This window comes from Gigantopelta aegis, chromosome 2, assembly GCF_016097555.1.
Source record: "Gigantopelta aegis isolate Gae_Host chromosome 2, Gae_host_genome, whole genome shotgun sequence".
NCBI lineage: Eukaryota > Metazoa > Mollusca > Gastropoda > Neomphalida > Peltospiridae > Gigantopelta > Gigantopelta aegis.
The window spans coordinates 27,217,251-27,230,763 of NC_054700.1; the positions used below are offsets into that span (position 1 = coordinate 27,217,251).

General features: G+C 36.4%; 1 protein-coding gene across 1 annotated transcript in view; it reads right to left on the reverse strand.

Moving 5' to 3' along the window:
* LOC121383301 (alpha-aminoadipic semialdehyde dehydrogenase-like) overlaps positions 1-11,854 on the reverse strand; it is a 53,964-nt gene extending 42,110 nt beyond the window's left edge. The window contains exons 1-5 of the mRNA XM_041513235.1: positions 11,490-11,854; positions 9,220-9,273; positions 7,819-7,884; positions 6,676-6,756; positions 6,328-6,451 (exon numbers count right to left, since the gene is read on the reverse strand). Coding sequence (XP_041369169.1) covers positions 6,328-6,451; positions 6,676-6,756; positions 7,819-7,884; positions 9,220-9,273; positions 11,490-11,687 — 523 coding nt within the window. The 5' untranslated portion in view covers positions 11,688-11,854. The remainder of the gene's footprint in view (positions 1-6,327; positions 6,452-6,675; positions 6,757-7,818; positions 7,885-9,219; positions 9,274-11,489) is intronic.
* Positions 11,855-13,513: the final 1,659 nt, after the last annotated feature.

A 13,513-nucleotide genomic window follows, 5' to 3' on the forward strand; every position in this document is an offset into this window, starting at 1 on the left:
GAGTACCATGGGTAAACTATTTAACATCGCAACATTTCAAGTTAGTGATAGGATTTTACATGATGCTAAATTTGACAACAAAATGCGTGTGCGACTATCAAGTGTAAATGATCTGATTGCAGTTGAAGGAAAATACCATAAAAAATGTATAAACACATTTCAGTATGGAGCACAAAAATGCAAATCAGAAAGAAAAAGTACTGATCTTGCGATGATATTTCTGACCCGAGAACTGGAGTATGCAGCAACACAATCACAAATCCTGCAACTATCTGATGTATGGCATCGGTACACTATACTTGTGGAAAAAACATCTTCTGTAATACCATCTTCATACTTGTCTAGAAAATCGTCATTCAAAGAAACCTTACAGAATAAACTTCATTATCACTTTCAGTTTGTCAGTCCTCTACACAGAGAAAATCCTGAAAGGGAGGTGCTTCTTGTTCCACATGCTTGTGTTCATAACATAATTGGTGATGTTCATCATGAAAGGAAATATGATCAAGATGAAGAGCTAACGATGCCAAAATATGAATCAATGGACAGTAATTTCATTTCCTTAGTACATGTAGCTCTCAAAAAGCGAAGATGATGCGATACACTGTGTACCAGAGTCTTTATATGTTTCTGAACTTGCTGTATGGAGGTCAGCAACTACTAAATGTAGATGCTGAATGTGATTATGATGAACCTGTGTGTGATAAACAATCCAAAATACTAAGCGTTGCTCAGGACATTGTTTACGGTGTGAGTGATGGTAAAAAATGGACACCGAAACATATTGGGCTTGCTTGCACTTTGCACCAAGTAACCAGATCAAAACAGTTAGTAAATCTGTTTCACAGTGCTGGACACACATTGAGTTACAAGAACACATTGAAACTTGACACAGCACTGGCAGAAAAAACACTAGAATCGATGGATCCAATGACTGGATATTTTGTGCCAGCTAATCTATCCAAAAATACTTTTACACACTTCACAGCAGATAACATTGACATCAGTGATTCTACTCTAGATGGGTTGAACACGTTCCATGCCACAGAAGTAGCTGCATGGCAGTGAGGACAAGATCACTGTTTGAAATTGGATGAAATCTCCGTTACTGGGAGAGAAACTTTTAAAGTTCCAGACTTAATGGATAAAATAGTACCTGCTGGTAACATCGAAGGCAAAACAACACCCATTTTACCAAACATTGTAGACAAAAATGTGTTTCTGTCTACTGAATCTGAAACAGATTCCGCAAGACATGCTAGAGCCACTGATCTGGCTTTTCACTTCAGTCGATGTGACAAAGATTGCCCTCCATCTTGGTCAGCTTTCAATCAGTCAATCAGTACAGCTGATCCCGAATTAACTAACGTCGGGTATATGCCCATTATTCAAGCTCCAGCTCATGATATTGATACATTGAACACTGTTGTGCAGAGGTGTATGCATGTGTCTGAGAAGTTACAACAAAAATATACAGTCATTACTGTTGATCAGGCACTATACTTCAAACTTATGGATTTGAAATGGGCAGTACCTGAATACAAAGAGAACCTAATACCAAGAATGGGAGGGTTACACATCGCAATGAACTATTTGAAAGTTATTGGTAATCACATGAAAGGGTCGGGTTTACATGAAATATGGGTAGAATCTGATCTGCTTGGTCCTGTAGCCGCTGATCAAGTATTGACAGGAAAAAACTACAGTAGAGGAATGAGAGCTCATAAATTAACATCTCAAGCTCTCTGGAGTTTTATCTTTCCTCAGTTAATGCATTTCATACAAGAGAAAGACATTAAGCTTCACCAAACATTGATGGAAATAAAACATGATGACAATCATATGAATGCCCTTATTTCCACATTGCAGAATGATGCTTTCAGGGGTTACTTCAACGAGTTTGAGGTTAACCAGAATGCAAATTTCAAATTTTGGTTGACATATCTTGATATGGTTTCAGTACTTCTCATGTTTACAAGGGCAAAAAGGGATGGGATCTGGGATCTGTATCTGTATACATTTCGGTGCATGTTGCCATGGTTTCATAGATACGATCACATCAACTACACCAGATGGGGTACTGTCTATCTTGCTGATGCTCATCAATTACCGCAGGAGATCCTTGAAGAATTCAAACGGGGTAATTTTGTTGTCAAAAGGTCCAAAGCAAAATTCAATCAAGTCTACCCAGACCAAAGCCAAGAATGGCTGAATGCAACAGGGAAGAAAGGTGGAGGCATCATTGGCATAACAAGAACTAACACTGCCCTGTGTAGATGGTCGTTATCTTACAACTTGCGATCGCACATTAGCCTTCTGACCAGGATTATGTACAATGTTAACCCAGATGATATTTTGACACACAAAGAGGTTACAAAAAGCCGACAGTGTGTGGATTACAAATCGGAAACATCAATTGTCAAAGTTATGAAAAGGTTTGAAGTGATGGGTCCAAACTCTTGGACAGATGTCTTGGTCAATCCTGTCACAAAGGTTATAGCAACTGTTGTCATTCAAACGTCTCTGTTATCTGCCAAACAACTTGGACAGGATCAGTTGCAGCAATTTGTCAAAGACAGGCTACAAATAAATAATGAGAAAGTTCCAAAAGTTCCACTGCGTGAAAGTTTGAAGAAAAACAATCCTCCTACATTTGCTTCCCTGTACTGCATTGAAAAACCAACAAATAGTTGAAAAGAGCAAAATACTTCGGGCTGACAGAAACATACTAGTTCGATTGGTTACAGCCTACAAAGCGGGGTGGGAAGTGAACATTTTACTGATCATGAAGCATGAGTTGCTTCCTGTACCAATAGCCATTTTTGAAACAAATGGGAGCATTAAAGCAGGAAACAAAGCAGTTTTGACTGATGAACTGATAAAAGGCGTGGACGTGGGTGTGCCTGTGAAATTACTTGGCAAGTCTGCTTTAATTGTAGATGGTCAGGCATCGGTGCAAAGTCTGAAAACTAAGGATATCAAAACATTTGGGGAATATGCCAACATGTTTGTTTCTGTTATTTTGCAAAAAGCACTCCATTATGAAAGGGTAGATGTTGTTTTTGTCGTTACAGACCTCTGTCCATCAAATCAACTACAAGAACTAAATGCATGAATATGCATCGTCCTGTAAGGAGAAGAATTGAAAACAGAGAAGTACCATTGACACAGAACTGGCTAAAAATTTTTACTTTAACAGAACACAAATCTGATTTAGCAAACTTCCTCTCAGAAGAGTTGATCCGACTTTCACCCAAGGACAAAACAGTTGTAGTTGGCGGTGGTTTCACCGATGAAGATAAAGTTGTGACAAATAACAACAATTTGGATGTAGACCAATTAAAGGCTCAACATGAGGAAGCCGATACCCGAATAGTGCTTCACGCAATACACTGTTCGAAGACATCCAACTGCAATACTATTGTGATATCGGCAAGAGACACAGATGTCCTGTTGCTTCTGCTTTTTCATTTGACAAACATCAAAGCTATAGTCTGGATGATTGCTGGAACAGGACAGAATGTCGTCACAATTTGCTTGCTTTTCATGCTCTGACAGGAAGTGATACCACTTCATATTTCTATGGGATTTCAAAGAAATCTGCATTCAAAGTGTTTAAAGAGAATGCTGTTGTGTTAGGACTCGGGAAGGGGGTGCTTATTGGAGACACACAGAAAAATGCTGAGCAATTCATTTGTAAACTGTATGATCACTGTTGACACCGTTGACAAAGCACGAACAGTTCTGTTTGGGAAATTGAAAGGCCCTGAACATATGCCACCCACAAGTGATGCCTATGTGTTTCATATAACACGAGCTCACTACCAGGCAATTGTATGGATACAAGCTCACAAGCCCATTCCAGATCTCCCAACACCTTTATCAATGGGATGGACTCTTGTGGATGACCAACTTAAGCCTGTTCTAATGAAAAATGATCCAATTCCTCAAGCTTGTCTTGAGATGATTTCCTGTCAATGTCACACAGGATGCAGAACATTGAAATGTAAGAAAGCATGATTGCCGTGTACAGAACTCTGCAGATGTGACAAAAGTATCATTTCAAGTTGCACGAATGCTCGCCAATAAAAATAAAATGCCGATAGATTTGCCCTTTACTTAGCATTCCGAAGCTGTCTGATTTTTCTTCCTGTTTCAGTTTTTCTTTGCATGTATTATTTGGTCATTGGTGATATATATAGAATGATTCCTCTCATCGTGTTTGCTATAATAAATTCAATGTAAAGTTGTTTTATTCATACCCATACAGACCATGTTTTGACAAATTAAATGTCCTCGATATTAACACTTATAAATCGGTGGCCATCTTGGTTTATCATCTCGCATACACAACTATTTTGTTCAGTTTATTTGAGTAGTATATGTTAACACTGGCTGGTGTTTATAACACCAAATAATGCCGTTAATAACACTTTGATGGCAAATTTTATAATTTTTAGTGACCATTTGGTGGCCATTTTGTTTTTGGCCATTAAACATAATTTGTCAGAAGGCCAACATTCTTTTTTGGATTCAGCACCCCTAAATTATGCTAAAAATCTATGCTGGCCCAAATCCTAAAAAAATGCTCGCATCTTCCACCTTTTGGGGAAATGGGACCTGACTATGTTACCTATTAGAACAATTAACAGCATTAAAAACAAATTAATATTTTATCACTTATAAATGTGTATATATTTATTTACTTATAAATGGAATTCCTCCCCCACCCCCAAAAAAAAAAAAAAAAAACCTCAAAAAGAAACAAGAACCTTTATTAGCATAAACTGTACATGTATTATAGGTTAAGACATACAATTCCAACCCACACACCACACACCAAATTAGTAATTTTTCAATGTAGATACTTTGTTAAATTTATCCATTCCATGATATTGTGTATTTAATTATTTTTATTTTTTTTGCAATTTATTGGATATTTTATATATTAAATTAATAATTTCTACTTTTAAAGTTTTGCAAACGTAAATTGTGGCTTGCAACCTTTAAACTAATAAAATACTGGTTACAGTTTGGCACTCTATTAATATTAGTATCAAAGGAACAAATATTTGGATGCCAGTGCAAGAAAAACAACAAAATGGCGGCGATATGATGAACTTTTTTTTTTTTTCAATGTTACATTTTATAACTTGAATAAAGTTACATTGGTAGGTATATTGATGTCATGGATAAGTCAAAGATTACTGGTGATCAACTATTTGTCAGTGAAATATTGTACGTGACAGCAAATCGAAAAAAGTGACTTTTAGATGGGGGGGGGGGGGGGGTTCTGTACAATAACATGTGTTCAAGAAAATATGAACTGTGGTGAAAATAGACGTCGGAAATGAGGTAGTAAACATCGCATGCGATGCCTTGTTTTGCAACCGCTGTAATAATAATATTTTTAAAAATAATAATTAATAAGTAAAAAACAGAAAGAAAGAAAAAAATATATATATATATATATATAAAGTAGATCCTGAAATTAACGTGTCCCAAAATTAATGCGAGTGATGGTGGGCAGGACTAAAATGTGACATGCACTTAATGTGAGTAGCCTCCCTTTGAAATATTAACTTTCCTACCACCACACGTCTGTGTACTTTTTGGTTAAATCCTAAGTGACAATGAGATCAACTCACTAACATGTCTGTGTACACATCAGCTGACCTGTTTAGTCCCTATTGTTTTTGGTGAGATCAACTTAAAACATATTTTTGTGGCAATCATTTACATAATGTGTATAGTTACCTAAATGTGGCTAAACATTAGCATACATGTACCATTACAACTTTATGTGAACATAGTTCCATGGAACTTGAACAGTAAAGGCAAAGTAAAGGTTGACCGCAATATTTGCATGCTAAAACCCATTCATGCGTGATGGATCCTGTCAGCTTTTGATAGGGTGGCCAAAGACCCTGCAATCGTCACTCGTGGCTACCAGCTTTTTGAACTATTGAACAATTAGTCTGTCTCACCTACGATGAATTGTTTTCCAGTCCTGTTTCATAAATACATTAGAATTTTAATTTTTGAGGGGCGTTATGTTTTAATAATGTGGGACACATATACAAAACATAAAAATAAATGCGTAATATTATTAATGAGAATAACATCGCATTTTACGCATTAATATTATGATTGCATTAATTTCAGGATCTACAGTATACATGTATATCCATTTCGTATAAATTTTACAACTCCAAAAACAAGTTGTCACTATACCTGTTCCCAAGGAAAGATAAATCTAATCATTACTGAAAACTCTGTATATCAGGAATCGAAGACAGAAGATATAATTAAGAGAAAATGTCTTACGTTCTGACGGAAAGATATGCCCTGCAAACATCCGCGACAAGCCGACTGCGTAGTCAGCGATGTCAATGTACTCCTGAACCTCACCCTCTCCCTCTGGAACAATTTTACCCATCTCTACAGCAAGCTGGCCAAAAAATAAAAATGAAAAATAAAAAAACATTGTCTCTCAGAGTACTGCTAAAGCAATATATACACATGTCCCCTATAGGGCCCAACAAATATTTGTATTTCTGCCCAGAGCTCTACCACTGAGCAACACCTTTCCCCATCACACTTCAGCCGAGGGCTCTACCACCGAACAGCAACTCATGTCACCAAATACAGGTACAATTAGGTAAGCAATCTCACCAATTTGCCAAGCAAATGTTTCTTTTTCCTTAAGGCCTCTCCAATTTGTCGCACCACTTCGCCTCTTTGGGGAGCAGGAACCTAAAACAAGAAATGAGTTTAATTTTACAGATCTTCAAACAAAACAAAACTGGAATTCTGGTTCTATCAGCTGGTAGATTGTTTCTGGTAGAAAGTGTCTATAGACCTGTACCAAAAATATCCTTGAATATCTCCATAGGTAGAAGATAACATTGGCTACATGACAACACATACCTGCTGAAAGAATTTAGTTTTACAGCCAATTATCAGATATAATTACATAATGTACATAGAATATTTCCTGGGCTACTCAATCTAACAAATAAAGGTTACATGTATATAGCTACCGGTATTATTAATATAACTTGTTCAAATAAATGCTGACTTTTAAATGAGAAACACATTATTATATATAACATATCACATATAATATGTGTATTAGGTTTTAGTGAATACTGATGAAATGCAATTCTTATACACCCGTAGGTGAGAATACGTTGCATTATTTTTGGTTAACAATTTTAAGACATACAACTGGCTGCTCCTAGGTGATGACCAGGTCAACAATGTCATACAACCAATGAAAAAATACACGATAGAAATCGATTAGACTGTGACATATAGTTAATTTGACAGTCATGTGTCTGTGATGCATAAGTCAGCTGTAAGTGCAACGGCTGTAAATAACTTTTAGTCAAAACAGATGTTAAAATTTGCTTAAAACCTGTTTTTTGAGGATATGTAATAAATAGAATAATACATTCGTGTCCGTTAGATACCATTTATCTCACAACTCCAGTGTTCAAGATTAAAAATTTTGGGCAGTATCCCAGTTGGATACTAACATTTCAAAATCTGGTATCCCACCTGAGAATTTAGTATTATATGATATCCCGGTGGGATACTGGATTCTTGAAGTCTGGTATCCAAAATTAAAGTCTGGTATCCCCGGGATATCGGGATACCGTTAATCTCGAACACTGAACTCATTGTTTAAAAACGTATCAAACTCGCTTTCACTTGTTAGATACATTTTAAAACAACTCACTGTGAGATAAATGGTATCTAACGGCCACTCATGTATTATCTGCTATTTCACAAATGATGATATACATTGCCTACCTCAACCCAGATCTCCCAAGCATCTCTCACTGCTTTGATAGCTTTTTCATAATCTGCTGCATTTCCCTGAAAATTAAAAAAAAAATTGAGGGTTTATTTTCTCTGTGATGCGATCTCAATACATGCAGCATCCGAGCCAATGGTGGCTACATAGTATACTGACATTGCCGGGTGTCTGCCCTTCATCACACACCAGGGATTTATCTACGATATTTTACCACGCTCCCATGTCTGATGAGATTGGGGAAAATATTACACCAGTAAATCGTATTTGGGATATTTTCAGTCAGCTCAATAATGCAGTGTGTACAGCACTGTTTTACATATATATATATATCTATATCTATATATATAATATCTGTCTATATCTATATCTATCTATCTATATATATATTTCTTGCCCATGCACTGAACTGAATTAGCAAGTTTTTGCATGGTACTAGATAAATATGTCTAGTACCCTCATGCTATACAATTTCTACATACACCTGACATCACAACTCATGCTTATGACGATTAACATCAAAACTCATGTTTTTCTGAATTCTGTTGAATATTAAGTATTCCCAAAGTAGCCATTTCATGCTGAATCATTGTTTTAAAGATATTTAAACAAATTTATATTTTTAATTTTATATTTATGATTAAGTTGTTACATTTTATGTTGTTATATAATGTGGACTATATTTTTCCACATTATGATTAAATGAGTTTGTAGGTGAAATGTTTATGAATCATTCTAGAATAAACAAACCTTAAATTAGCTTACAAAATTAATATTTGATACTCACTAATTAAATGGGCAAGAAAAAGAATCAATCACCATTGTGCAGTATAGATGTAAATGTATTTGTCACAGCCTCTGTAAATCTCGTCCGAAAGTGAAATTTGAAAGTGACAAAAGGAGTTTATGTCCAATTATGGAGCCGTTCAACAATTACATACATAAGATCTGACTTTTTCTTAACCCTACCCCCATTATTTATTGTAATGATGGCAATACTCACCCCTCTAAAGTTATGTAACGATTGTCTCCCACCAACTTCCTTCATTTCTTGTCACTGGCATTAATTTTAAATACGAACATTATAAATTTAATATTAGATTGTTCATATTTTAGTTATCTTTTTCTTTTCTGCTTTAATATATAAAGATAAAACTCTATAGTCTGTCCCATCATTCTATAAAAAAAAAATTCGTAAATAATTTTTGTGTGCAATTTGCAAAACAATTGGCTCAGAAATACATAACTTACATGTAGTAAGCATAATTTCCAAAGAGAGTCTGTATACATGTATATACTGGATTAATACAAAAAACACGTAACTATACGCCTGCCAGTCATATATCAAATGAAGTCAAGTAATTCATAGATCTATATCTTACAGTGGGTCACTCTACCTGTGTAACTTTGGCTATGGGCTGACAATTGGCTGGACAATATGTAGTCGTCTCCTGTAAATACAGAATGTTCCATTAAACACTACACACATGATATACCACAAACTTCTACATACATCAGTGGCGAATCCAGAAAATCCATAGGGTTTCCTCTGATCCTCAAACGTAAATTTTTTAAAATACAACTATCGCAAAATTTAGGGGGACCCAGGCCCCACCCCTTAGATTCCCCCACTGTACATACAGGGTATAATAAACCCAGCTAAAAGACCCTACCTGCATATATTACTGTACTGTGTTGCTTTTCTTTACAATCAGGGTTTCTGCCAGAGAGTAAAATGCCATACCCAAATGTTTTTGCAGATTTAATTTTTTTAAGATGATCTTTTGACAAAATTAATGACTCTTATCATTACTGTATGATTTTCTTAACCCGGGATCAAAGCGCTATACCCCAAAATATGTTTCTGGCAAAAAGGCCGACTTTTAAATTAGACATGGGAATTAATTTGGTATATGCAACCTTGGCCAAGTCATCTGGTAGTACTATTTAAAGTAAATAACATCCAGCTGGCTCAATGTCCCAGGTGCACCAAACTAGCAGAACTTTAATACCATTACCACAAGTCCTGCCATTCATGATAAATGTGACAGTCTGTGTTTGTTGTCAAATAAATTAGTTTCATCTGGGTAATAAATGTATGCAATTTTATTTCATCTAAAGTCTGAACCACATAGTTAACAAATACAATAAATTATTCTCCTACCTTTAACTACTAATAAATTTACACACATTTTTTCTAGACAGAAATCATGAAAAAAACATTATAATGATACAAATTCCACACACAAGATGATAAACATATGTCACCTATCTCAACTTCGCTAAGATCTCCTAGAACAAAACACATTCAATTTTTTGCCATCTGCCATTTTACTTTTTATGGAATACTCTTCAAGAAGGGTGGAAGCCTCCAAAGTATGTGACATAATTAATATGACGTAATCACGATTGCTTTTATATCATAAAAGGTTATGACATAAGATTATGTCACATCTTTTCACCCCGCTTGGAGAGTAATTACATAAATTACTTGCAGCGGGAAAAAAATGACATGCTTTTTTCCCCGTCATATGCGATCTTAGCAAAGTCGATATAGGTGACATAGTTATCATCTAGTATGTGGAATCAGTGTCGTTGTAATGGGTTTTCTGACAACATGTGGGGGAAATTTAATGGTAAATAAAGGTAGGAGAGTAATTTATCGAAGTCGTTAACAATGTGGTCCAGACTATAGTAGGCCTACCACTGTGTCAAGTAGCTGTGTGCTTGAAACATACATGTATGTATGGCGTACCAGTAAAACAAAGTACTACAATTTTGTGCAAATTAGTGGTGTAAAAACATCTAGTTATGTTGAAAATAAGTAATAAAAGTTTCCATTTTCAGGGCTAGCTCTGGCAGTCGATAAATTCGGCAATTGCGAATTTTGAAATAAACTGCCGATTTTTATTTTGAGTTGGCAAAATAATTTTACTACATTTTATTACAAAATAACTGGTTTTCTGTAATTTTTTATTTTTAATAAATAATTTGGCGAAACTTTGTGGGTAGGACTTTCCTTTGGCACTGTCACATAGCGTAGGCTATAATAAAGAACATTATAAATACTTATCATAGAGTTAGGGTTAAGGTTAGGGTTAGTGACAGTGCCAAAGGAAAGTCCTTCCGTAATATATATATATATTACATCTGTGTGTGTGCTATCCTGTCTGTGTATATAAAAGATCCCTTGCTACTAACTGAAAACTGTAGCTGGTTTCCTAATATCTATGAGTAGTATGACTGTGTCAAAATGACCAAATGTTTGACGTCCGATAGCAGATGATTAATAAAAGCAATGTGCTCTAGTGGTGTCATTAAACAAAACAAACTTTTTTTTTTAATTGAATATATAGTGTTTTTAACTACATACATTAACATTGTCGTCTACGGGATTTTATTTGGTATAGAGAAACCATTTGTAGATGTGTACCTGCATACGGTTTTCCATTGGTCACACCTCCACTCCCTTGACCTTTAAGCAGTACAGTTTAGAATGTGTCCTACAATCATTTGGCAAACTTCTCGTTTAATGCTAAAATACACCAACCAAAATTATGACAAATAAAATTTAAATGAAAGCTTTTAATTTTCTGTGGCGATTTTTGTTTGCTGTTGTTGGGGGGTTTTTTTTGTATAAAATAATAAATCTGAAACTAAATCTCACCTCACCAGAGCCTCCCCAAACTCCATAGTAAACACCGTTATTCTGTGCAGACAAGCCAAGCTCTTTGATCCATGAGTATTTTGGTTCATCTATCAACATCCCTGACATCGCAGAATATAATCTCTTGCTTGGTGAAAAGGAAATACGAGAAACAAAGTGACGTTTGACGCAGTGCAAGACACGAGTAATAGTAGCCATTGGTGTTACTTTCTGTGTAAATCTCTCCAATTAGATGCTCTTCGGTCCAACCTTCCCCAAGTTCAGCCAGCAAAAGTTTCGCTAATGTTCGCGAACTATTTGATTGGTTCTCGACGTGACTATTTGGTTTACCGTGAAATGCATAAACATGTCTAGCGGATCTTTTACTGCCCGGTCTGGATGAACTCGGTTCACGTTCTGCTATATCAAACTGAGTGCTCAGTGCTGGTAATGTTAACATTTTCTAATAAAACAGATCTAAGCAGTGGATCAACACCCCTAGACATCTGCCTCGGCGGTGTAATGTTAACCTATCGGACTTAAGGCTGGTAGGTACTGGGTTCGTATCTCGGTACCGGCTCGTACCAAGAGTGAGTTTCACGACTCAACGGATCACTACACCGACTTCTCTTTCATCTATAAAAAGTGTGGAAGCTTACATAAACTGTCTGAAAGCGGGTAAGGGAGGGTCACATAACATTTACGATATTTATATAAGGCAACCCTTTTTTCTTTTCTTTTTTACTGAAAATCGCAGTCCGTTTTTTATTCTATCGTGTACAGTGTATACTAAATAAAAGCATATTAGTCCTGCAAACACGGCCACCTGAATAGGGGGGTACCGGTACCGGCAGGGTAACATTAGTTCACATGGCTATACTTATTCATTATGTCAGGGCCGTAACCAGCATTTCGAGTGGGAGGGTTCGACTAGGTATTTGATGGAGCCTTTTACTCGCTAAATAACCCTGTGATGCTTATGCCCAACCTTCCTCCTTCACCTCCTTAGGGTTAAACACTTTTTGGTCATATAATTATTTAATTTTCTTTTTATTGTGGAACGCCCGATTTTACGCGTAAATTAATTCAGATTAATTAATTAAATAATTTAGGAAAAATTATTTTTAATTTAATTTTTTATTCATTCGCTTGCGCTTTTTAAAGGTAATTTATTAATATTAAAATCCCACTCCCCTATTAGAAGTAATATTCCAAATTACCCATTAGTATTCTGTCCCGGGTCAGACCACTGCATGGCTATCCAGACGTCGGGCCCGGGATGGACATGCCCGAAACCTTAGTGATATCTATAGGGGCATGTTAAAAGCTGTCTGTCTGTCTCTAGCTCTGTGTCTCTGTCTGTCTGTCTCTCTCTCTCTGTCTGTCTGTCTGTCTGTCTGTCTGTCTGTCTGTCTCTCTCTCTCTCTCTCTCTCTCTCTCTCTCTCTCTCTCTCTCTCTCTCTCTCTCTCTCTCTCTCTCTCTCTCTCTCTCTCTCTCTCTCTCTCTCTCTCTCTCTCTCTCTCTCTCTCTCTCTCTCTCTCTCTCTCTCTCTCGACCTCTCTCGATATGAAATTGCTTGAAGGCTTGAAGCGCCATTGTTTTGAAAGGAGTGGAAGGGCGTCCGGGGACATGCTCCCAGGAAAATTTGAAATCTCTGAAAACCTAAAACGCGTTTTCCTGGCGTCTGGAACTTAAAAATGGATCTTTTAAAACAATGATTTTCGACTATTTTGTAGATTGTATTTTTGTTATTATGGTTATTTATTTATTTTGTTTTTAAGATAATGAAATTCTAGCACACAACAGGAGTTAAGGGTATTGACATTTGCAATTTGGTCCTCCAACTCCAAAATGTTGGTGGGGGTGGACATGCCCCCCCCCCCCCCCCCACCAGGTCCCCCACCAAGTGACGCCCATGTTGCTAGCACTGGGTTGAACGTTGAATTTCTTTTATGCTGGAGAATTGACGTGTTTCCACCGTTACAAATGTTGCTTGGACTCAGGGTCATAGTAATGAAGCTGTGTTTGATACCTGGCCACTAAA